Below are 24,541 nucleotides of genomic sequence, written 5' to 3' on the forward strand. Positions count from 1 at the left end.
AAGGTCGTTTGGGGGTTGTTTAGGGCTGTTTTTAAGGTCGTTTGGGGGTTGTTTAGGGCTGTTTTTAAGGTCGTTTGGGGGTTGTTTAGGGCTGTTTTTAAGGTCGTTTGGGGTTGTTTAGGGCTGTTTTTAAGGTCGTTTGGGGGTTGTTTAGGGATGTTTTTAAGGTCGTTTGGGGTTGTTTAGGGCTGTTTTTAAGGTCGTTTGGGGGTTGTTTAGGGCTGTTTTTAAGGTCGTTTGGGGTTGTTTTGGGCTGTTTTTAAGGTCGTTTGGGGGTTGTTTAGGGCTGTTTTTAAGGTCGTTTGGGGGTTGTTTAGGGCTGTTTTTAAGGTCGTTTGGGGGTTGTTTAGGGCTGTTTTTAAGGTCGTTTGGGGGTTGTTTAGGGCTGTTTTTGAGGTCGTTTGGGGGTTGTTTAGGGCTGTTTTTAAGGTCGTTTGGGGTTGTTTAGGGCTGTTTTTAAGGTCGTTTGGGGGTTGTTTAGGGCTGTTTTTAAGGTCGTTTGGGGGTTGTTTAGGGCTGTTTTTAAGGTCGTTTGGGGGTTGTTTGGGGCTGTTTTTAAGGTCGTTTGGGGGTTGTTTAGGGCTGTTTTTAAGGTCGTTTGGGGGTTGTTTAGGGCTGTTTTTAAGGTCGTTTGGGGTTGTTTAGGGCTGTTTTTAAGGTCGTTTGGGGGTTGTTTAGGGCTGTTTTTAAGGTCGTTTGGGGGTTGTTTAGGGCTGTTTTTAAGGTCGTTTGGGGGTTGTTTAGGGCTGTTTTTAAGGTCGTTTGGGGGTTGTTTAGGGCTGTTTTTAAGGTCGTTTGGGGGTTGTTTAAGGCTGTTTTTAAGGTCGTTTGGGGGTTGTTTAGGGATGTTTTTAAGGTCGTTTGGGGTTGTTTAGGGCTGTTTTTAAGGTCGTTTGGGGGTTGTTTAGGGCTGTTTTTAAGGTCGTTTGGGGGTTGTTTAGGGCTGTTTTTAAGGTCGTTTGGGGGTTGTTTAGGGCTGTTTTTAAGGTCGTTTGGGGGTTGTTTAGGGCTGTTTTTAAGGTTGTTTGGGGGTTGTTTAGGGCTGTTTTTAAGGTCGTTTGGGGTTGTTTAGGGCTGTTTTTAAGGTCGTTTGGGGTTGTTTAGGGCTGTTTTTAAGGTCGTTTGGGGGTTGTTTAGGGCTGTTTTTAAGGTCGTTTGGGGGTTGTTTAGGGCTGTTTTTAAGGTCGTTTGGGGTTGTTTAGGGCTGTTTTTAAGGTCGTTTGGGGGTTGTTTAGGGCTGTTTTTAAGGTCGTTTGGGGGTTGTTTAGGGCTGTTTTTAAGGTCGTTTGGGGTTGTTTAGGGCTGTTTTTAAGGTCGTTTGGGGGTTGTTTAGGGCTGTTTTTAAGGTCGTTTGGGGTTGTTTAGGGCTGTTTTTAAGGTCGTTTGGGGGTTGTTTAGGGCTGTTTTTAAGGTCGTTTGGGGGTTGTTTTTGGGCTGTTTTTTGGGACATTTCTTTGGTGGTTTTCAGGTTGTTTTTTTTTGGGGGGGGGGGGGTTGTTTTGGGGTGGTTTTTTGGTTAATTTTGGGTGGTTTTTGGGGTGGTTTTCAACAAAAATCATTAATGTCATATATAAACAGCTGTGGATCAAACCCTGTGTCTTTCATGTTGTTGTTTTTTTTTTTTTTTTGCATTATTTTCATTTTATTCGGTCTTGTCGTGTCTTTTACGATTAATTTAAACGCACTAATAACTGTCCAGTTTCTTCAGCTTTCACTCAGGACCAAAGACCAGCCTTGAACCTTAATGGAAATACAGATTCATGAGGATAAAAGTAGATACTGACTGATGGTGAGTTGGATTTGTCTCAAATTTGCCAGGACGTATGTTCAGTTCTATGTAAATGTAGTTTGATTTCACATATTAATGAACGGTGTCTGGATTCTAAATAATAATAAACAGTACAGCTCTGTTCTACATTGGAATAGTTTCTTTAATCTATATAAATGTGTTCATATGTTGGTTTTCATCTTGGTTTTGTTGACTTTGTTATTATCTGAATATTCCAACCTGTTCAAATCCTTCTGTTTTATCTATAATGATGATACAATCCTGTTCAGATCAGGACCAGATTCAATAAATGAGAATAATGAACTATCACCCCCAGTAATGAAGGAGTTAAATTAAATGAGTCCAGTCCCGTCGCTCCGTTGGGACCGTCGTTACGCCGGCGGCGGCGGTCGCATAAATTATCTGGACGTTATGTGTGCACGTGTGCGTCCTCAGTTCAACACACGTGTGTGGATCCAGACTCAGACGCCGTTAATCCCAGGTTCGTCCTTCAAACACATAAACCTGGGTTTATTCCCCCGTCACTGCCGCCTGGGCTGCCCAAGTGCCCTTAAGCCAAACGCCGGGTCCCCGCAGCTCACCGGTCCCCACTTTGTACTTGAACCTGCGCTCTGACCTTCTGACGTGAAGACGTCCCCCTGAAGGCGTTTTTACAAAAGAAGCCAAACATGATCTGTGTTTTTTCCACCGGCAGCAGAAAACGTGATTAAACAAAGTGTGTTTTATTTGGTCCTGGTTCGGTCTGGTGGTCATTCTGTTCCAAAGTCAAACAGAAGACGGTTCAGAGCGCCAAAACTACGACCCCCCCCCCCCCCCCCCCCCCTTCATCTTTGACCGCTTCCTCGCTCATTTTCCATCTTTTTCTTCTACACTCTTTTTTTCTTCCTCTTCGCTTTAGGAGCTCCCTCTATGTTCAACCTTATCGTTGGCGAATTCAATTAGCTTCAATTCTCGGCTTCAATTTTCTGCCGCAGCGTCTGCAGTATCTCCAGATGTTATCGCCACTACCTCCAGCGCTCTCATCAACAGAGGTAAAATAAGTTTAATTGAAACCGTTTTAATTGAGCCGACATTTCCTCCTTTTTACGGACGACGAACGTTCACGACAAACACGAGGATGACGACTGAAAAAAAAAACAGTAAAGCACCCGGTTCAAGTTATTAATGGATATATATATATATATATATATATATATATATATATACATATATATGTGTGTGTGTGTGTGTGTATATATACACACACATATATAACTTTTTTTTTTTTTTTAGATGTTATGTTCTTTTACCTGCACTTTAATCCCATTATTAACTTATCGACACTATAAAAAGTTTTGTAAATCACTAAAATACGTTCACATAAATGCCCATGTGACTGTTTCATGTATTTGCTCATTTTATATAAAAAATCATTCTGTTCTCGTATAAAGACAACAGGGCTGAGTAACAGTGACGTATTTCATTGGTTTATTCCAGTGAATATTATTTACTGTCACACTCTTCACCAGGTTTTTTTAGTTTTACAGTTGAAACTCCATTTACTCTCGGTGTTAAACCGGTGAATACCACAGGAACAGGAGTCAAATTCTACACTAAACAGCACGACTGCAAATACCACTGAAGTTACACATTTAATCAACTATATTCTTATTTATTTATTTTTTTGTTAGATGTTTTGTCCTGAATTTTTCTCACATTCATTTGTTTATTTCAAAAACAGAACATTTTGGAAATAATTAAAATGTGTCTTTTTCATGTATTTACTCATTTTATGCTAAATTTCACTCTTTTACTCGTGTAAATACAGTAACAGGAGTGAGTAAACGTTGTTCATTTCACTATTTAATCAATAATATTTTTAATGTCTGCACTTATCAGGGAATTCGTTTCCATCCTTTTTAAGTGACATGAGTTAAAGTAACAGAACATTTTCTTTGTACAAAAACAGAATATTTAATGGTTAACAGTGTGTGTTATGATGTTTAGTTTTGGAGAATGCACAAACTGAAGTGTATTTTGGGGAGTAAATGACTCTATTGTGACATTTTCCTCCTTTAACAGAATCAAACTGATTGGTTTGAGAATAATTCCATAATTCAGTTTTGTGTCTGAGCAGGAAGATCAGCTGCTTTTGAAAAGACGTCGTGTACGAAGCCGAAAACTGGAGTATTTTTTTGTGGCTGCTGTTTGTTTCATTGACAGCGGAGCGGTGGATGGGTTTACTGGAGTAGAGGAGGATTATTTTCCACTTTTATCCTTTCATTGGATTTGTGATTTTTGGAGCCAAGTTCAGACGAAAAACTGGCAACGAGACGAGCGGCAACTCGCAAAAGAAAAGCTTCCAGTTCAGACCGATCCGTTCAACAGTAACCGATCTGTTCAACTGCTGCTTTTCAAGGTTGTTTTTTTTTTTCCCCGTCGGATGTAATTTGTCGTGTTTTAAAATGTGAATGAGGACAGCGATGGTGAGATGGTTACTACAGCTGCTCTACACAGATTTATTTATTAAAGTTGACAAAGATGAATATGACGGAAGAAAAACGGATCCAGAAACAGGTCAAAGTTGAAAACTAACTACCTCTGATTAGTTTTTAATCTATATAGGATTTTTGCATCTGAATCCTCCTGATTTGGACATTTGAGATGAAGATTTGAGACACAGGGTGGGGAAGCAAAATTTACAACTAACATGTAGTTGTTTTTTCTCAGCAGACACTACGTCAGTTGTTTTGAACCCAAACATATACTGATGTCATAATCATACCTAACACTATTATCCATACCTTTTCACAAACTTTTGCCCATATGAGTAATCAGGAAAGCAAACGTCAAAGAGTGTGTGATTTGCTGAATGCACTCGTCACACCAAAGGAGATTTCAAAAATAGTTGGAGTGTCCATAAAGACTGTTTATAATGGAAAGAAGAGAATGACTATGAGCAAAACTATTACCAGAAAGTCTGGAAGATACTATTAAAGAAGAATGGGAGAAGTTGTCACCCCAATATTTGAGGAACACTTGCACAAGTTTCAGGAAGCGTGTGAAGGCAGTTATTGAGAAAGAAGGAGGACACATAGAATAAAAACATTTTCTATTATGGACATTTTCTTGTGGCAAATAAATTCTCATGACTTTCACTAAACTAATTGGTCATACACTGTCTTTCAATCCCTGCCTCAAAATATTGTACATTTTCCTTCCCCACCCTGTGTATATATGATTTTTCCACCTAAATCATCCTAATCTTCACATTTAAGATGAAGATTTTTCCAATATAATGAGACAAAACTGGGAAAAAAATCCATTGGTTTGAGTCTTAGTGTAGATGATACAAAATAAAAAATAATGAATAATTCGCCTGAAATGCATTAGAACATTAAGTCTGTTTGGAAAATATGAAGAATATTTAAAGAAATGGATGTAAATAAATTCTAATGTAAATGACGATATCATCAGCATAAAAGGATAGTTTTCTATATGTTTTTTTCCACCTGAATCATCCTAATCTTGACATTTAAGATGACGATTTTTCCAACATAATTGGACAAAACTGTGAAAATTCCATTGGTTTGAGTCTTAATGTAGATGATGTAAAATAGAAACAACTGATAATTCATTGCATTTGGAAGTTGACAAAAAACTAGTTCTAGGACTTTAAGGGTTAATTTGATCTTAATGTGAAGATGCATAATGATGCAAAATTTAAAAAAAAAATTAATAATTCACCCGAAATGTACTATAACATTAAGATATATGAGGGAAAATATGAGGAATATTAAATGAAATGGACACAAATTCTAATGTAACATAAGTGACAGTATCATCAGCGTAAAAGGATAGTTTTGCACGTTTTTTCCACCTAAATCATTCTAATCTGGACATTTCAACTGCAGATTTTTCCAACATAATTGGACAAAACTGTGAAAATTCCATTGGTTTGAGTTTTAATGTTGTGAAGATGCACAATGAAGCAAAATAAAAATAAATGATAATTCATTGCATTTGGAAGTCGACACAAAACTAGTTCTCGGCTTTTAAGGGTTAATTCAATCTTAATGTGAAGATGCACAATGATGCAAAATTAAAATAAGTGATAATTCACCTGTAATGTGCTAAAATATTAAGACTGTTTGGAAAATATGAGGAATATTTAAGGAAATGGACGCAAATACATTCTAATGTAAATGACAGTATCATCAGCGTAAAAGGATAGTTTTTTTTACATAATTTTCCACCTAAATCCTCCTAATCTAAGCATTTAAGATGAAGATTTTTACAATATAATTAGACAAAACACTGAAAATTCCATTGGTCTGAGTCTAAATTTAGATGATGCAAAATAAAAATAATGAATAATTCACCTGAAATGCATTAGAACATTAAGTATGTTTGGAAAATATGAGGAATATTTAAGGAAATGGATGCAAATAAATTCTAATGTAAATGACAGTATCATCAGCGTAAAATGATAGTTTTCTATGTGATTTTTCCACCTAAATCTTCGTGATCTGGACATTTAAGATGGAGATTTTTACACCATAGTTGGACAAAACTGTGAAAATTCCATTGGTTTGAGTCTTAGTGTAGATGATGCAAAATAAAAATAATGAATAATTCACCTGAAATGCATTAGAACATTAAGTCTTTTTGGAAAATGTGAGGAATATTTAAGGAAATGGATGCAAATAAATTCTAATGTAAATGACAATATCATCAGTGTAAAAGGATAGTTTTCTTTATGTTTTTTCAACCTAAATCCTCCTAACCTGGACATTTAAGATGAAGATTTTTACACCGTAATTGGCCAAAACTGAAAATTCCATTGGTTTGACTCTTAATGTAGATGATGTAAAATAGAAACAACTGATAATTCATTGCGTTTGGAAGTCGACAAAAAAACTACTTCTAGGACTTTAAGGGTTAATTCAGTCTTAATGTTGTGAAGATGCGCAATGATGCAAAATAAAGATAATTAATAATTCACCTGAAATGCATTAAAACATTAAGTCTGTTTGGAAAATATGAGGAATATTTAAGGAAATGGACACAAATAAATTCTAATGTAAATGATAGTATCATCAGCGTAAAATAATAGTTTTCTGTATGCTTTTTCCATCTAAATCCTCCTAATCTGGACATTTTAGCTGCAGATTTTTGTGACACAACACTGTAAAAATGTCATTGGTTCGAGTCATTTAGTGTCGCTGTAGTTCTGGTTTTATTATCGTTAATTTCAGTCCATTAAAAAGTAAAGCTAAAAAAATGTCATGTATATGTTTTTTTTTCAGTGTATTTTACGAGACAAAATATCTGGATTATAGTATAACTTTAACATGCATTATTATTATTATTATTATTATTATTATTATTAAATCTATTTCCAGCCTTTGTTGGACCATCTGAGTGTAGATGTCTGAATTTACGGGGTGTACTTGAATGCACCATGCTTTACTGTACATAGTAACATAGACAAGATGAACACACACAAAATAACCTGGGGGTGTGACGCCGTATCCATGGTAACGAGGCAGTCTAAACCGTCCCCCCGGGGCCCGTCCCGCTAAAATGACACGGCGGCGTCTTCGGGGGCGGCGGCTCAGACGTGTGGTCAGCACTGATTGGCTCGGTCCCCAGCGAAGGGAGGTCACATGACAGAGCGGCCAATTAACCAGCTGGTCGCCCACGGCAACGGTTGCAAAACAGTTTTTCCGACTCAAACCGCAGAGATAAAACAGAAGTAGAATCTGACGTGACTGATGAACTCTGAGCTGATTTCAGCTGGAGTTTGGGTTTAGACCAGAATGGATCAGACAGCAGTGCATTATGGGATTGATTAACAAACACGTAATGAGAAAGAGTGTAAATATTTATATGAACGAAGGTTAATGTTAACGAATCTGATGGGTTTAATGATAACGGCTGAAGTCTGGAAAAAAGGATTAATATGATTATGAACGAAAATGTGAATGTGTGGAATATACTGGAAAGAAAGAAAGAAGGAGGGAAGGAAAGAAGGAAGGAAAGGAAGAAAGAAAGAAAGAAAGAAGGGAGGGAGGAAAGGAAGGAAGGAAGGAAAGAAAGGATGAGAAGAAAAGACTGAAAGATGAAAAGGACGAACGAAAGAAAACGAAGGGATGGAAGGATGAAAGAAGGAAATAAACTAAACAATAACAGACTACAGTATAAATACTGACAACTACAAACGTTCCATTTGTTTTAGTGAAAAAAGTTAAATTCCATTTGTGTCATTTTCATTTAGTTGCACATTTTTGAGTATTTTTTATTTTTGTTGGTTTTTTTTCATTTTCATCTTGTTGCACTTTTAGCACATTTTTCATCTTGCGTTTTTTTTTTTTGTTTTTTTTTTGCATATTTTTCCATCTTGTTCCGTTTCTTTTTTTTCCTTTTGTTCCATACTTTCCCAGATTTTCCTGTTTCCTGTGTTTTTGTGTCGTGTCAGTTTTTGTTCCGTTGTTTTAATTTCAACCTTCATAAACTCTTGTTCGGTTTTAATCCGATAAATGACTCCTTGTTCGTATTTTTATCGTACATCAGTTTTATTCTGTCCTGTGTCGTAAACACTGATGTGAAATAATCCAGGGTCATTCGTGTGTTTTTCTATTATTTATTCGTCTGTTTTTTCTGTTGTTTTCATTGATTCCTTCTGCTGGTGATGAACAGATCCAAGTCTTCTGTGGATTCTGTCGTTTATTAAATACAGGTTTTATTATAAACCTCGGACTTTAACGTCTCAGACCGAAGGAAACTCCTTTAAATATTCATCAAATCCCTTCCAGGAGAAAAGGAGTCCACATTAAACCTGTTTCAGCCTGTTTGGACTAAAGCACACGTCTGTTTAATGTAACAGCAATTTAACAAACGACGAACGAGAGAATCAGAAAATAAGGAACAATGATACCAGACGTGTAATTTCATGTATTGAACAGTAGAGGTCAGCAATTATCATTATTATTATTATTATTATTACTATTATGTAACAGAACCAGGAAAAGGTCAAAAATGTCCTAATAGTTAAAGTTCACTTTAAATAAATATGACATTATTATTATTTTAAAGGCACATGTTTGGTCTGGAGTTAAAGTTTAAGGATCTGGACGTGGAGTCATGGAGTACTGTGTGTAAAGTACTTAGAATACTGCATGTGAAGTACTCAGTAGAGTACTACAATGGTGGCACTGTGTATGAAGTACTCAGTAGAATACTACAGTAGTGGTACTGTGTGTAAAGTACTCAGTAGAATACTACAGTAGTGGTACTGTGTGTAAAGTACTTAGAATACTGCATGTGAAGTACTCAGTAGAGTACTACAATGGTGGCACTGTGTATGAAGTACTCAGTAGAATACTACAGTAGTGGTACTGTGTGTAAAGTACTCAGTAGAGTACTACAGTAGTGGTACTGTGTATGAAGTACTCAGTAGAGTACTATAATGGTGGTACTGTGTATAAAGTACTCAGATTACTCCAGTGTTGGTACCTGACAGCTTGTTGTGGTGGTACTGTGTATAAAGTACTCAGATTACTCCAGTAGTTGTACCTGTCAGCTTGTTGTGGTGGTACTGTGTATAAAGTACTCAGATTACTCCAGTAGTGGTACCTGTCATCTTGTTGTGGTGGTCCTGTGTATAGAGTACTCAGATTACTGCAGTAGTGGTCCTAGTGTATAAAGTACTCAGATTACTGCAGTAGTGGTCCTGTGTATAAAGTACTCAGATTACTGCAGTAGTGGTCCTGTGTATAAAGTACTCAGATTACTGCAGTAGTGCTACCTGTCATCTTATTGTGGTGGTCCTGTGTATAGAGTACTCAGATTACTGCAGTAGTGGTCCTGTGTATAAAGTACTCAGATTCCTGCAGTAGTGGTACCTGTCATCTTGTTGTGGTGGTCCTGTGTATAGAGTACTCAGATTACTGCAGTAGTGGTCCTGTGTATAAAGTACTCAGATTCCTGCAGTAGTGGTACCTGTCAGTTTGTTGTGGTGGTCCTGTGTATAAAGTACTCAGATTCCTGCAGTAGTGGTACCTGTCATCTTGTTGTGGTGGTCCTGTGTATAGAGTACTCAGATTACTGCAGTAGTGGTCCTGTGTATAGAGTACTCAGATTACTGCAGTAGTGGTCCTGTGTATAAAGTACTCAGATTCCTGCAGTAGTGGTCCTGTGTATAAAGTACTCAGATTACTGCAGTAGTGGTCCTGTGTATAGAGTACTCAGATTACTGCAGTAGTGGTCCTGTGTATAAAGTACTCAGATTACTGCAGTAGTGGTCCTGTGTATAAAGTACTCAGATTCCTGCAGTAGTGGTCCTGTGTATAAAGTACTCAGATTCCTGCAGTAGTGGTCCTGTGTATAAAGTACTCAGATTACTGCAGTAGTGGTCCTGTGTATAAAGTACTCAGATTACTGCAGTAGTGGTCCTGTGTATAAAGTACTCAGATTACTGCAGTAGTGGTCCTGTGTATAAAGTACTCAGATTCCTGCAGTAGTGGTCCTGTGTATAAAGTACTCAGATTCCTGCAGTAGTGGTCCTGTGTATAAAGTACTCAGATTCCTGCAGTAGTGGTCCTGTGTATAAAGTACTCAGATTCCTGCAGTAGTGGTCCTGTGTATAAAGTACTCAGATTCCTGCAGTAGTGGTACCTGTCATCTTGTTGTGGTGGTCCTGTGTATAGAGTACTCAGATTACTGCAGTAGTGGTCCTGTGTATAAAGTACTCAGATTACTGCAGTAGTGGTCCTGTGTATAAAGTACTCAGATTCCTGCAGTAGTGGTACCTGTCAGTTTGTTGTGGTGCAGGAACTCCATCTGCAGCCTCTGTCCGGACCTCTGGGCCAGGCGGTACGGGGTGGAGAAGGTCGGGTCGCCGGTGGCACACATGACGTCGGCGCCGCTGAAGACCAGCGCCATCGTCTGCAACACGTCTGGTGTTACCACGGCGACGCACAGAGCCTGAAACGACCACGAAGACGGTAAATGTGAGGACGTGATGGACAGAAGACACGAAGGAGGACGACAGTGACACCTGGTGGAGAAGGAGGAGAACGCAGTCTGAGAGTCTGCATTATTATTATTATTATTATTATTATTGTTATTCTTATTGTTGTTGTTATAATTATTATTATTTTTACGATTATTATTATTATTATTATTATTTTTACGATTATTATTATTATTATTATTATTATTATTATTATTATTATTATTATATTCTTGTTCTTATTTTATTAGTAGTAGTAGTAGTAGGTGATAGTAGTAGTAGTATTTTATTATTACTATTATTATTATTATTATTATTATTATTACTACTGTTATTTTTATTATTGTTATTATTATTATTATTACTGTCATTATTATTACTGTTATTTTATTATTATTTTTATTATTATTATTATTATTATTATTATTATTATTACGATTATTATTATTATTATTGTTATTATTATTATTATTATTATTATTATTATTATTATTATATTCTTGTTCTTATTTTATTAGTAGTAGTAGTAGTAGGTGATAGTAGTAGTAGTATTTTATTATTACTATTATTATTATCATCATTATTATTATTATTACTGTTGTTTTTATTATTGTTATTATTATTATTACTGTTATTATTATTATTGTTATTATTATTATTACTGTTATTTTTATTATTGTTATTATTATTATTATTATTACTGTTATTATTATTATTATTATTACTGTTATTATTATTATTACTGTTATTATTATTATTACTGTTATTATTATAATTATTATTATTCTATCATCTGTTACTGATGGTCTGTCTGTGAATATTCTCCTCTGTTCTGGTCGTTTCCTTCTGATTCCTCTGTTTTCTTTCCGTCTTTTAAACCCTCTCCTAAACTGAATAATCGTCCTCATGCGTCCGTCCACAGACGGCGGTGTCTCTAAGTGGACTCTGCGTCCACGGTAACACCTTTAAGGACCGCTGTGGGACGGACCGAGGCGCTGAACCCAGGGTGGGCCGGCCTCCGTCTGTGAAAGCAGCACCTGACGGAGGACAAACGGTCCATAAAACAGCAGCAGAAAAACCACAGAACCTCTAACCTGCTGATCTGAGGACAGACGTCCAAAGAAGATCACACTTTAAAACACCCCGGAGGAAATGTGAAAAGTCTGATCCACGAAAAAACCAACAAAAAAAAAAAAACAGGCAGCAAATAAGAGGAGGACAAATGAGCCGTATGAAATATAATGAAAGCAACGATTCAGAGGCAAAGAACGGAGAAAGAAAAGAACCGAAAACAATGAAGGGGGTGAAAAAGAGAAGGAGAGGAAGAAAGAGGAGAAAGACAGGAAGTAGAAGGAAAAGAGGATGGAAAAGAGAGAAAGAAAAAACAGGAAACCAAAGAAAAACCAACAAAAAACCAAGAAACTAAAGAAAAACCAAAGAAAAACTTCAGGAAACTGAAAAAAAACTGTCCATGTTTAAATAACAGACTTCACTCTACGACTGAAACTCATGTAAATATATTTAAAATAAAATAAAACAGGAAATAATGACACATTTCAAAGTAAAACTATCGAAATCAGACGTTTTAAATGAACTAAGAATAAAAACATTAAAAAGTAAGTAAATTTTATTTCTAGAGCACTTTTCACAGACAGTCACACAGTGCTTTATCAATTCAAATCAGAATCAAATCAAGTTTACAGAGGAATGAGACAGAATGATGAGAATAATTTCAGTCTGAACTGAACGGTTTGATCTGAAAACACAAATACAGTTAAATATTTACAGTATTCTGCAGAAGAAAAGCACAAAAACATGAAGAAAACCTGGAACAGTGAGGAGAAAACAGCACATCATAGGTTTAGAAGATGAAAAAATGCATTCTGTGACCACGCCCCCAGGATGTCCACATAAGGACATATGAACATGTCCTTATAAGGACATACAAGGATGTCCCTATATGCCCATATATGGAGTTCCTGTCGTTCTCAGGGTGAATCCATCTAAATTTCAGTTCGTTCTCATCCTTCGTGGGTCTTTTGCCCCCCCCCCCCCCATGTCAGGGTCAGATTAGCTCCGCCTTATTCTGCGTCGTCTGTAGAAACGACCTTCCATGTTGTGGTAATTACAGAGGCCGCTGGAGAGAGAGAGTGTGTGTGTGTGTGTGTGTGTGTGTAGTGTGTGTGTGTGTGAGTGTGTGTGTGTGTGTGTGTGTGTGTGAGTGTGAGTGTGTGTGTGAGTGTAATGATATAAGAAGGTCCTCCGACGCCCCCCCCCCCTCGCTGTAGGTCATGTGGTCTGTGGAGACTCGCTGGAGGTCGCCTGGATACGAACCAGCTCCTAATGGGGAACATGGGGGGGGGGGGGGGGGGGCGGGGCCAGCAGAGTCATGTTCCTGTGGATGTGTGCAGGTGGAAACCAGTTCAACAGTCTGGGATTTGTTTTATTAGTGGAGCTCAGTCTGTGAACGGAGGTTTAACGCAGGAGTCCACGACGGAGTCCACGACGGAGTCCACGACGATGAGCGACCCACGGAGCCATAACTACGAATAAAACAGCATTTACAAAAACACTACGATTAACAAGGGTTCAGTGGGTTTGTGGTGGAAAGGTCCCAGGACCAGGTTTTAGACAGGAGCAGGTTTTAGACAGGAGCAGGTTTTAACCAGGACCAGGTTTTAACCAGGAGCAGGTTTTAACCAGGACCAGGTATTAGACAGGACCAGGTTTTAACCAGGATCAGGTTTTAACCAGGACCAGGTATTAGACAGGAGCAGGTTTTAACCAGGACCAGGTTTTAGACAGGAGCAGGTTTTAACCAGGATCAGGTTTTAACCAGGACCAGGTTTTAACCAGGATCAGGTTTTAACCAGGACCAGGTATTAGACAGGACCAGGTTTTAGACAGGAGCAGGTTTTAACCAGGACCAGGTTTTAACCAGGATCAGGTTTTAGACAGGACCAGGTTTTAGACAGGAGCAGGTTTTAACCAGGACCAGGTTTTAACCAGGACCAGGTATTAGGCAGGAGCAGGTTTTAACCAGGATCAGGTTTTAACCAGGATCAGGTTTTAACCAGGACCAGGTATTAGGCAGGAGCAGGTTTTAACCAGGACCAGGTATTAGGCAGGACCAGGTTTTAGGCAGGAGCAGGTTTTAACCAGGACCAGGTATTAGACAGGACCAGGTTTTAACCAGGACCAGGTATTAGCCACGACCAGGTATTAGACAGGAGCAGGTTTTAACCAGGACCAGGTATTAGACAGGACCAGGTTTTAGACAGGACCAGGTATTGACCAGGTATTAGCCAGAGTCTGTTTTATAGTTGTACATTAATGAAGTTTGAAGAGGAAGCCATTAAAACTGATGTTTATGTGAAAAAATAAACACTTTAACTTTATTAACGTCACATTTCAGTCAGTTTTATTATTACGATGATTTATTAATAAGATGAAACTGTTTTACAAAAATAAGAGTTTTAATGACGTTGGTGAAAACATGAAAAATACGACATTTACTGATGGAAAACAGAGTTTAAGGATGTTTATCGTAGTAAAGAAAGAAGCTCAGTTTTTACAAATAAATGAAATAAAGTCAGGAATAAAACAGTTTTAACGTCACAAAAGAAAATCATTTCATTTTCTTGAGAATTTTGCTAATTTTCATAATTTTGTTCATTTTTGGTTTTCATTCATTTTCCATAATGATTGTGTTTCGTTTTTGTTCAGTTTTATAATTGTGTTCATTTCCATCATGTGGTCGACTTTCATTCATTTTCATAATTTTGTTCATTTTTTTGTTTTTAGCGTCACTACAGCAGTTCATTTTCTTGATGATTTTGTTTGTTCATTTTCCTAATATTAAAATTTTTGTAATTTTTTTTGTTCATTATATTGATGATTTTGTTCTTTTTTGTTCATTTTGTTTGTTTTTGTTCATTTTCACAGTAATTTTGTTCATTTTCATATTCATTTTATTCATTTCTTTAGTTCATTTTTTGTTCATTTTCACAACACTTTTTCATTTTCATACTTTTCTTGGTGTATTTTTAGCTTCACTACAGCAGTTCATTTTCTTGATGATTTTGTTTGTTCATTTTCCTAATATTAAAATTTTTGTAATTTTTTTTGTTCATTATATTGATGATTTTGTTCTTTTTTGTTCATTTTGTTTGTTTTTGTTCATTTTCACAGTAATTTTGTTCATTTTCATATTCATTTTATTCATTTCTTTAGTTCATTTTTTGTTCATTTTCACAACACTTTTTCATTTTCATACTTTTCTTGGTGTATTTTTAGCTTCACTACAGCAGTTCATTTTTCTAATTTTACAAATTCTTTTGTTCATTTTCTTGATTTTGTTCATTTTTCGTTCATTTTTGTATATTTTCATAATAGTTTTATTTGTGTAGTTTTAGCTTCATAAAATGTTCATTATTTTATTGTTGATTATTTAGTTCATTTTCAACATTTTCTTCATTTTTTTGTTCATACTCTTGATTTTGTTCATTTTTTATTTGTTTTGGTTTATTTTCATAATTTTTTTTGTGTAGTTTTAGTTTCACCTCTTCTGTCCACACCCTTTTTGACCTCCTCCTCTTCTTCATTCTTTGTCCCCCTACATTCCTTTCTTTCTTTCGTTCTTTCTTTCTCTCCTTCCGTGCTTTTAGACCTCCTCCTCTTTTTTCCTTCGTCGTTGTCCTCTTATTAAACCCTTAAACTCATCTCCATTCTTTTCTTTCTCTCCCTTCTTCCTCTTCTGTCTTTTTTCCTTCTTTCATCCTCTTATTAAACCCTTAAACTCGTCTCTTTCCCTTTCTGTCTTTCTTTCTGTCTTTCTTTCTTTCCCTCCCTCCTTCCTCTTTCTTTCTTCTTTCGTCCTCTTCTTAAACCCTCATTTCCATTCACATCCATCCCTCTCATATTAAACTCTTCTCTGTTCTTTTCTTTCTTTCTTTCGTCCTCTTCTTAAACCCTCCTTTCCATCCATCCCTCTCATATTAAACTCTTCTCTGTTCTTTTCTTTCTTTCTTTCGTCCTCTTCTTAAACCCTCCTTTCCATCCATCCCTCTCATATTAAACACTTCTCTGTTCTTTCTTTCTTTCTTTCGTCCTCTTCTTAAACCCTCCTTTCCATCCATCCCTCTCATATTAAACTCTTCTGTTCTTTTCTTTCTTTCTTTCGTCCTCTTCTTAAACCCTCCTTTCCATCCATCCCTCTCATATTAAACTCTTCTGTTCTTTTCTTTCTTTCTTTCGTCCTCTTCTTAAACCCTCCTTTCCATCCATCCCTCTCATATTAAACTCTTCTCTGTTCTTTTCTTTCTTTCTTTCGTCCTCTTCTTAAACCCTCCTTTCCATCCATCCCTCTCATATTAAACTCTTCTCTGTTCTTTCTTTCTTTCTTCTTTCGTCCTCTTCTTAAACCCTCCTTTCCATCCATCCCTCTCATATTAAACTCTTCTCTGTTCTTTTCTTTCTTTCTTTCGTCCTCTTCTTAAACCCTCCTTTCCATCCATCCCTCTCATATTAAACCCTCTCTGCCTAAATCCTCTAAAGCTTCAGTCAAACTAACTCCAGCCTTTTCTCTTCTGGGTCTAATCCACTTTTCCACTTTTCCACTTATTCAGCCACTCTACCTCTTCTTCACCCCCCCCCCCCCCCCCCCCCCCCCCCCCGCCAAAACAATACATCCCAGTTGATCTGCGTAAACGCTGACGCAGGTGAAACTTTCACTCTTCGGTTTCTGCTTTTCAGACCCAGCCAAAGAAGACCTCTGTTTGTTTTTTTCTTCAGTCGCGGTCGTCCAAACCCTCCCAGCGTCCACGCACTCACGCAGCAGATCGATCACACCTTCCCGTCGGCGTCTTCTGGTCCAAAGGTCAGGCAGATACCGGCCAACAGGGTTCAGAGGATTTGGTTCATGGACTGGACCCTGGACCCTGGACCCTGGACCCTGGATCCTGGACCCTGGATCCTGGACCCTGTTCTGGACTGGTTTTCTACAGACCAGGTCCAGAGTCACACTCATCCAGCCTTTAAAGCAGTCATATTTGTCTTTTTTTAAACAGAATTCTGCATTTGCCAACATTTCCCTGTTCCCGATTTTTTAAATTCCCATGAAATATTGTGCAAAAGTTCTTTAAATGTATCCCATCATCCACAAATATAATGAATTTTCATAAGTTTACAAAAATTTTGGTTACTTTTTGTTTATTTTCATATTAATTTTGTTCATTTTCTTTTTTTTTGTAATTTTGTTAATTATTTTGATGATTTTGTTCATTTTTGTTCATTTTCATACTTTTTTGTGTATTTTTAGCTTCACTAAAGCAGTTCATTCTCTTGATAATTTTGTTCATTTTCAAAAAATGTTCATTCATTTGGTACATTTTTGTCTCCATTATCTTAATAATTGTTATTTTTTGTTCATTTTTTCATTCATTTTTGTTCATTTTCATAATAATTTTGGTCATTTTTTGTTCATTTCCATGACCATTTGATTGATTTTCGTTCATTTTCATAATTTTTTTGTGTATTCACTTCGCTAAAGCAGTTCATTATCTTGATGATTTCAAGTGTTGTTAATTTTTTGTTCATTTGAAACCCCGCCCCCTTCTGTCCAAACCTCCTCTTGTCTTTTTAATCATCTCTGTCTTTAAATCCTTGGACGGAGGGTATTTGTGATATGATGACTCTCCAAACTCGGCGCTGATCCCACCCTAAAGCCCCCCCCACCCCCGACCTTTGACCCCGGTCTTTATTAAAGCCCTACCTGGTTGAGCTGCTCCGGCTCGTCCAGTCCCTCCAGGACCCGACGGTACTTCCTCTCCCGGTATTTCCGTCGGACATAAGTCGCTCGCTGCTCGGCCGAGGCGCCGGCGAACAGCTCGTCCTCCGCCGGCAGATTGGCGGCCCAGAAGCTGTTGGCGTTGGCATTTCCGACCTCGAGGAAGAGCTGGAGGTCAAACACAGACGAGAAGCGATTAGACATCGATCAGCGGGATTATAAACGGATCGTAAACGGATCGGTGCCGGCGGTCGTACCTCCACCAGCTCGTTGGTCCAGATGCTGCTGTCCAGTTTCAGACTACGAACTTTGGAAATACTCGGACCGAGGGAACGGTGTTGACCTTGAACGCATCACCAACACATACAATTACATTTATGAAGACATGTACGAAAAAAAATTATCAATAAAATAAGTACAATTATTTTTTAAAAAAAAGACCAAATTAATGAACAAAACTATGAAAATGATCAAGAAAATTTAAAAAAAAATTAAGAAAATAGCCACTAAATTGAAAAAAAAAAAAAAACTAAAATAATGAACAAAAATATTAAAATTATCAAGACTATTTAATAAAATTTAGTACAATTATTTTAAAAAAGACCAAAATAATGAATAAAACTATGACAATTATCAAGAAAATTCAATAAAATGAAGAAAACAAGCTCTAAATGGAAAAAAAGACTAAAATAATTAACAAAACTATGAAATTTATCAAGAAAATTCAATAAAATGAAGAAAATAATCACCAAATTGAAAAAGAAAGACTAAAATAATGAGCAAAACTATGAAAATTCAAGAAAATGAAGAAAATGTGTACCAAATAGAAAAGACCTTGAACGCATCATTTACACATGCAGTTAGATTTATGAATACATGTACGAAAAAAAACTGAAAGAATGTAAAAGTAAATAAAATAAATACAAAATAATCAACAAAATAAATGAAACATGGACCAAATATTCAACAAAAGTATCAAAATAATCAAGAAAATTAAGTACAATTATTTTTAAAAAAATGAACAAAACTATGACAATTAAGAAAATTCAATAAAATTAAGAAAATAAGCACCAAATTGAAAAATAAAGACTAAAGTAACAAACAAAACTATGAAAATTATCAAGAAAATTTAAGAAAATTAAAAAGATAAGCACCAAATTGAAAAGAAAGTTTAAAATGAGCAAAACTATGAAAATTTGCTGTTAGACTTATGACTACATGTAAAAAAAAAAAAAAAAAAAAAAAAAAAAAAGAGAAGAAGAAAAAAACAATGTTAAAGTACAGATAAAGAATACAAAATAATCAACAAAATAAATGAAACATGGACCAAATGATCAACAAAAGTATGAAAATTAAGAAAATTTATTACAAGTAATTTTTAAAAAAAGATGAAAATAATGAACAAAACTGTAAAACTGTTAAGAAAATTAGCAGCAAGTTGAAAGAGACAAATAATGAAAAGAAATGTTAAAAATTTCAAGAAAATTAAACAAAATGAAGAAAATAAGAACCAAATTGAAAAGAAAGACTAAAATAAAAAACAAAAAAATGAAAAATATTAAGATTTTTTTTACTTAACAAAATATGCACCAAATTGAAAAAAATTATCAAAACACAGAACAAAACTATTTAAAATTTCAAGAAAATTAAATATAATGACCAAAATAATGAACACAATTAATAAAACAAAGTTAATCAAAATTAATAAAATGAACTAAATTTATGTATAAAAAAAGAACAAAATACCAGCATGAACATGTAACAAAATAAAAACATAATATTGATAAAATAATCAAAAAGGAGAAAATTCATGAAAATGAACAAAGGATCAAAAATAATGTTTTAAGAAATGAACAAAATAAGAACCTAAATTAACAAAAATTAGCAAATGGACGAAATATCTGCAAAAGAAGAGGAGGGGGAGTGGGAGGAGTCTGACCTGCACACTTCTTGCAGATGACCACGCCCAGGTTGACCGACGCCCACTCTGGCCGGGGGGCGTGGCAGTCGGCGCAGACCCTGTTAGCCTCGTTGAACCAGATCTTTTCGGCCACTTCGTAGTCGGACAACGTCTCTGCGATCGACTCCTGGATCGACTCCACCCACTCCTCCTTCTCACGCTCCGACTCGGCCGTGAAGCTGAAGCCGTCGCCATGGCAACCACAGAAACAAAAACAACAATAACAAACATAACAAACAACACAGGAGTCAGTGTTAATGATCTGACATCAGTTAAACACCAGAGAGAGAGAGAGAGAGAGAGAGAGAGAGAGAGAGAGAGAGAGAGAGAGAGAGAGAGAGAGAGAGCAGGAAAATGAAACAGATGGAACTGATGTTAAAATAAACTAAAAGAAACAAAATAATCAAAAAAGTGACAAAAAAAATCAATTAATCAAAGAAAATGGACTAAAAAGACTTAAAATTAACCAAAAAGATTAAAAAAATAATAAAAAATGAACAAAAGTGAAGGAATCGTTTAAAAAAATGAACAAAATAATCAAAATTTACGAAATAAAACAATATTAGGAAAAAAAAAACAAATCAATCAAACTGATGAACCTGAAAGAACAAGAAAAACAAACAGAAATTGTAAAAATAATCCAAATGTGAAGAAAAAATGAATTAATCAAGGAAAATGGACTTAAGAACATTAACCAAAACGACAAAGACAGGAAGTAGAAGAGGACGAGTCTCCGCCTCCGTGTCCACGTTAGGGCTGGGAGGAAATATCGGTTCTGCAATATATCGCGATATTTCATTTCACAATAATGTATCGATATTAAAAACTACTGTATCGATATTTTTTAGGTATTTATTCAAATGCAGACATGGTGGATTTTTATTTTTATTTTTTATTTTTATTTATTATTATTCAACCCTGTTTTATTAAATAATGGTTATTTGAATTGTCCTAACAGCACTTTGGACTGTTTTGGTTCTGGACACCCTTTGGTTCTGGACACCCTTTGGTTCTGGACACCCTTTGGTTCTGGACACCCTTTGGTTCTGGACACCCTTTGGACCCTTTGGTTCTGGACACCCTTTGGTTCTGGACACCCTTTGGTTCTGGACACCCTTTGGACCCTTTGGTTCTGGACACCCTTTGGTTCTGGACACCCTTTGGACCCTTTGGTTCTGGACACCCTTTGGTTCTGGACACCCTTTGGACCCTTTGGTTCTGGACACCCTTTGGTTCTGGACACCCTTTGGTTCTGGACACCCTTTGGACCCTTTGGTTCTGGACACCCTTTGGTTCTGGACACCCTTTGGACCATTTGGTTCTGGACACCCTTTGGTTCTGGACACCCTTTGGTTCTGGACACCCTTTGGACCATTTGGTTCTGGACACCCTTTGGTTCTGGACACCCTTTGGTTCTGGACACCCTTTGGACCCTTTGGTCCTGGACACCCTTTGGTTCTGGACACCCTTTGGACCCTTTGGTTCTGGACACCCTTTGGTTCTGGACACCCTTTGGACCCTTTGGTCCTGGACACCCTTTGGTTCTGGACACCCTTTGGACCCTTTGGTTCTGGACACCCTTTGGTTCTGGACACCCTTTGGACCCTTTGGTTCTGGACACCCTTTGGTTCTGGACACCCTTTGGACCCTTTGGTTCTGGACACCCTTTGGTTCTGGACACCCTTTGGACCATTTGGTTCTGGACACCCTTTGGTTCTGGACACCCTTTGGTTCTGGACACCCTTTGGACCATTTGGTTCTGGACACCCTTTGGTTCTGGACACCCTTTGGACCCTTTGGTTCTGGACACCCTTTGGTTCTGGACACCCTTTGGACCCTTTGGTTCTGGACACCCTTTGGTTCTGGACACCCTTTGGACCCTTTGGTTCTGGACACCCTTTGGTTCTGGACACCCTTTGGACCCTTTGGTTCTGGACACCCTTTGGACCCTTTGGTTCTGGACACCCTTTGGACCCTTTGGTTCTGGACACCCTTTGGTTCTGGACACCCTTTGGTTCTGGACACCCTTTGGACTCATACGTCTGTTACCGTCTAACGAGGTGGCGCCGTCGCCATGACGACGGTGGAGAACATCCTGGAAAGAGTCGGTTCGAACACGTAAAGTTGAGGAGGGTTTAACGAGGAAAAAGACAGCACTTAGAGAGGACCGGCGTCTCCATGGCAACGGGGAGGCTGAGGAGGACGGAGGTGAGGAAGGAAGGACGGTGCTGGGGGGGGGGGGGGGGGGGGGGGGGGTTCTGCTTTGGCCCCGAGCTCTGAAGAGGATGTGCATTCACAGCCAAACACAGATCAATAGGATGAGTGGGTTCAGCTGGTCTGGACCTGCTGGACCTGATAATGGACCTGATAATGGACCTGATAATGGACCTGCTGGACCCAGGTCACAACTACAGAGAGGACTGTTCACACTGATGATGGAACCACAACAAGGACCGAGAACCAGAACACAGAACCAGTACAAGGACCCAGAACCACAACACGGACCCAGAACCAGAACCAGTGCACGGACCCAGAAATACAACACAGACCTGGAACTTGTTCGTTTTATTGATTATTTTGGTCTTTTTCTTTTTCTTTCTTTTTTTTTTTTTTTACAAATCTTTTTTATTTTTGTTCATTTTATTGATTATTTTGGTCTTTTTTTTTTCTTTTGATCCTATTTTCTGTTCTTCATACTTCTTTCTTGTAGATCCTCCTCTTCAGGTATAATCTTCTCAGACTCAGTCCTGTGTTTTTTTTCTGTCTTCGTCCTTCCTTCGTTCTTTTGTTCCATCTTTTTACTGAACTCACCCTTTCTTCTCCAAACTCTCGTCAGCGTCTGCAGTCGAATCTACGTCCGTTTAACGGCGGTGAAAACCACACCGGCCGATTGGACTGCGTTCAGCTTAAAGTGATTAGACCGGTTTGAGTCTAATCCACCAGGAGCCGGTGGAGGACGCCGATCGATGGGCGTCGAGGCGTCCGTCACCTCATCACCGCGCCTCCAGACCGACGCTCATCTTCATTCCAGCGCGCGTTCGCTTCAACGCCGCAATTACGAGGCGCGTATTAACGAAGCGGCGACTCTGACACAAACAGATCGATGGGATGAAGACGACGACACAAACAAACAAACAAACAAACGACCGTTACCACATCGACCCGGACCCCTAGGGACCAGGACCACCTCCAAGTCCACGCACCCGGGTCCCAGGAGACTGCAGCCAATAAGGACCAAGACCAGGTGATAATTAGTGACGAGCTGAGCAGACTCTGAGGACAAACGACCTGCACCTGGACAGGAAGTCCACCAGGACAGGAAGTCCACTATGACAGGAAGTCCACCGAGACAGGAAGTCCACCGAGACAGGAAGTCCACTGAGACAGGAAGTCCACTATGACAGGAAGTCCACTACAACAGGAAGTCCACTACAGCAGGAAGTCCACTATGACAGGAAGTCCACTGAGACAGGAAGTCCACTATGACAGGAAGTCCACTACAACAGGAAGTCCACTACAGCAGGAAGTCCACTATGACAGGAAGTCCACTATGACAGGAAGTCCACTACAGCAGGAAATCCATCGAGACAGGAAGTCCACTATGACAGGAAGTCCACTACAACAGGAAGTCCACTACAACAGGAAGTCCACTACAGCAGGAAATCCACCGAGACAGGAAGTCCACTGAGACAGGAAGTCCACTATGACAGGAAGTCCACTACAACAGGAAGTCCACTACAGCAGGAAGTCCACTATGACAGGAAGTCCACTGAGACAGGAAGTCCACTATGACAGGAAGTCCACTACAACAGGAAGTCCACTACAGCAGGAAGTCCACTATGACAGGAAGTCCACTACAGCAGGAAATCCATCGAGACAGGAAGACCACTATGACAGGAAGTCCACTACAACAGGAAGTGCACTACAACAGGAAGTCCACTACAACAGGAAGTCCACTACAGCAGGAAATCCACCGAGACAGGAAGTCCACTATAACAGGAAGTCCACTATAACAGGAAATCCACCGAGACAGGAAGTCCACTACAATAGGAAGTCCACCAAGACAGGAAGTCCAGTGAGACTTGAAGTCCACCATGGACCATATGATCCACATCAGGTTCACGACTTCAGGATAAAACAGGACAATAAAACAAAATCCAAGGCTCCGTTCACACAGCAGGTCTAATGCACAATTTGGATTTTTGGGTGAAATGCGATTTTTTTTGTGTGTTGGTTCATATTCACATTAAATTCGATTTCTAACAGTTTTGAGTCTGAACGAATGCAACCCTGAAGTGACCCACATGGACTAAAGAGGTCCTGAAGTGACCCACATGCACTAAAGAGGTCCTGAAGTGACCCACATGCACTAAAGAGGTCCTGAAGTGACCCACATGGACTAAAGAGGTCCTGAAGTGACCCACATGCACTAAAGAGGTCCTGAAGTGACCCACATGGACAAATGAGGTCCTGATGGAATACGAAACCACGCAGACACACATGGAAGTATTGTGACGCATTTTAATGACATAAAGGTCAGATAAACGCCACCTGGCCGTTCAGACTGAAGTCGCATTGGAAAATATCGGATACGTATCAGATTTCGGACCACATATGAAAGTGGTCTGGGTCGGATTTGAAAAAAAATCGTATCGGATACAGGTCACATATGGGCAAAAAAATCGGATTTGGACCATGTTTGTCTGCATCGGAACGTAACCTTCGTAAAAAGTTTGAAAACTGGAGGATTGTCAAAACACAATGACTCACTAGCGCCCCCTAGCATACCGCCTCAGTTAAAATACATGGTACAAATATGATATAAAAGTCTGCCATTTTTTAAATCCATTTCCTAATTTCCTCACAGTATATTTCATTCGTCACCTCCTTCACACTTTTATTCGATCCAGTTCCACTTCGGTGGGTGTCGTCTACAGGTAGCGCTTCAGCTCTTATCTTATATTCGTATATATTCTGTAAAGGCCTCCAAACACACATCAGACAGATGGG

General features: G+C 38.2%; 1 protein-coding gene across 1 annotated transcript in view; it reads right to left on the reverse strand.

The window, feature by feature from the left end:
- The window catches only part of arap2 (ArfGAP with RhoGAP domain, ankyrin repeat and PH domain 2), a gene marked incomplete at its 5' end in the record, with an annotated part of 85,497 nt that extends 65,770 nt beyond the window's left edge, over positions 1 to 19,727 (reverse strand). Inside the window, 4 exons of the mRNA XM_030161950.1 lie at positions 10,582 to 10,756; positions 17,557 to 17,739; positions 17,829 to 17,914; positions 19,511 to 19,727. Of these exons, the coding sequence (XP_030017810.1) occupies positions 10,582 to 10,756; positions 17,557 to 17,739; positions 17,829 to 17,914; positions 19,511 to 19,727 (661 nt within the window). The remainder of the gene's footprint in view (positions 1 to 10,581; positions 10,757 to 17,556; positions 17,740 to 17,828; positions 17,915 to 19,510) is intronic.
- Between the last annotated feature and the right edge of the window lie 4,814 nt (positions 19,728 to 24,541).

Source organism: Sphaeramia orbicularis, chromosome 18 (assembly GCF_902148855.1).
Source record: "Sphaeramia orbicularis chromosome 18, fSphaOr1.1, whole genome shotgun sequence".
NCBI classification, from domain to species: Eukaryota; Metazoa; Chordata; class Actinopteri; order Kurtiformes; family Apogonidae; genus Sphaeramia; species Sphaeramia orbicularis.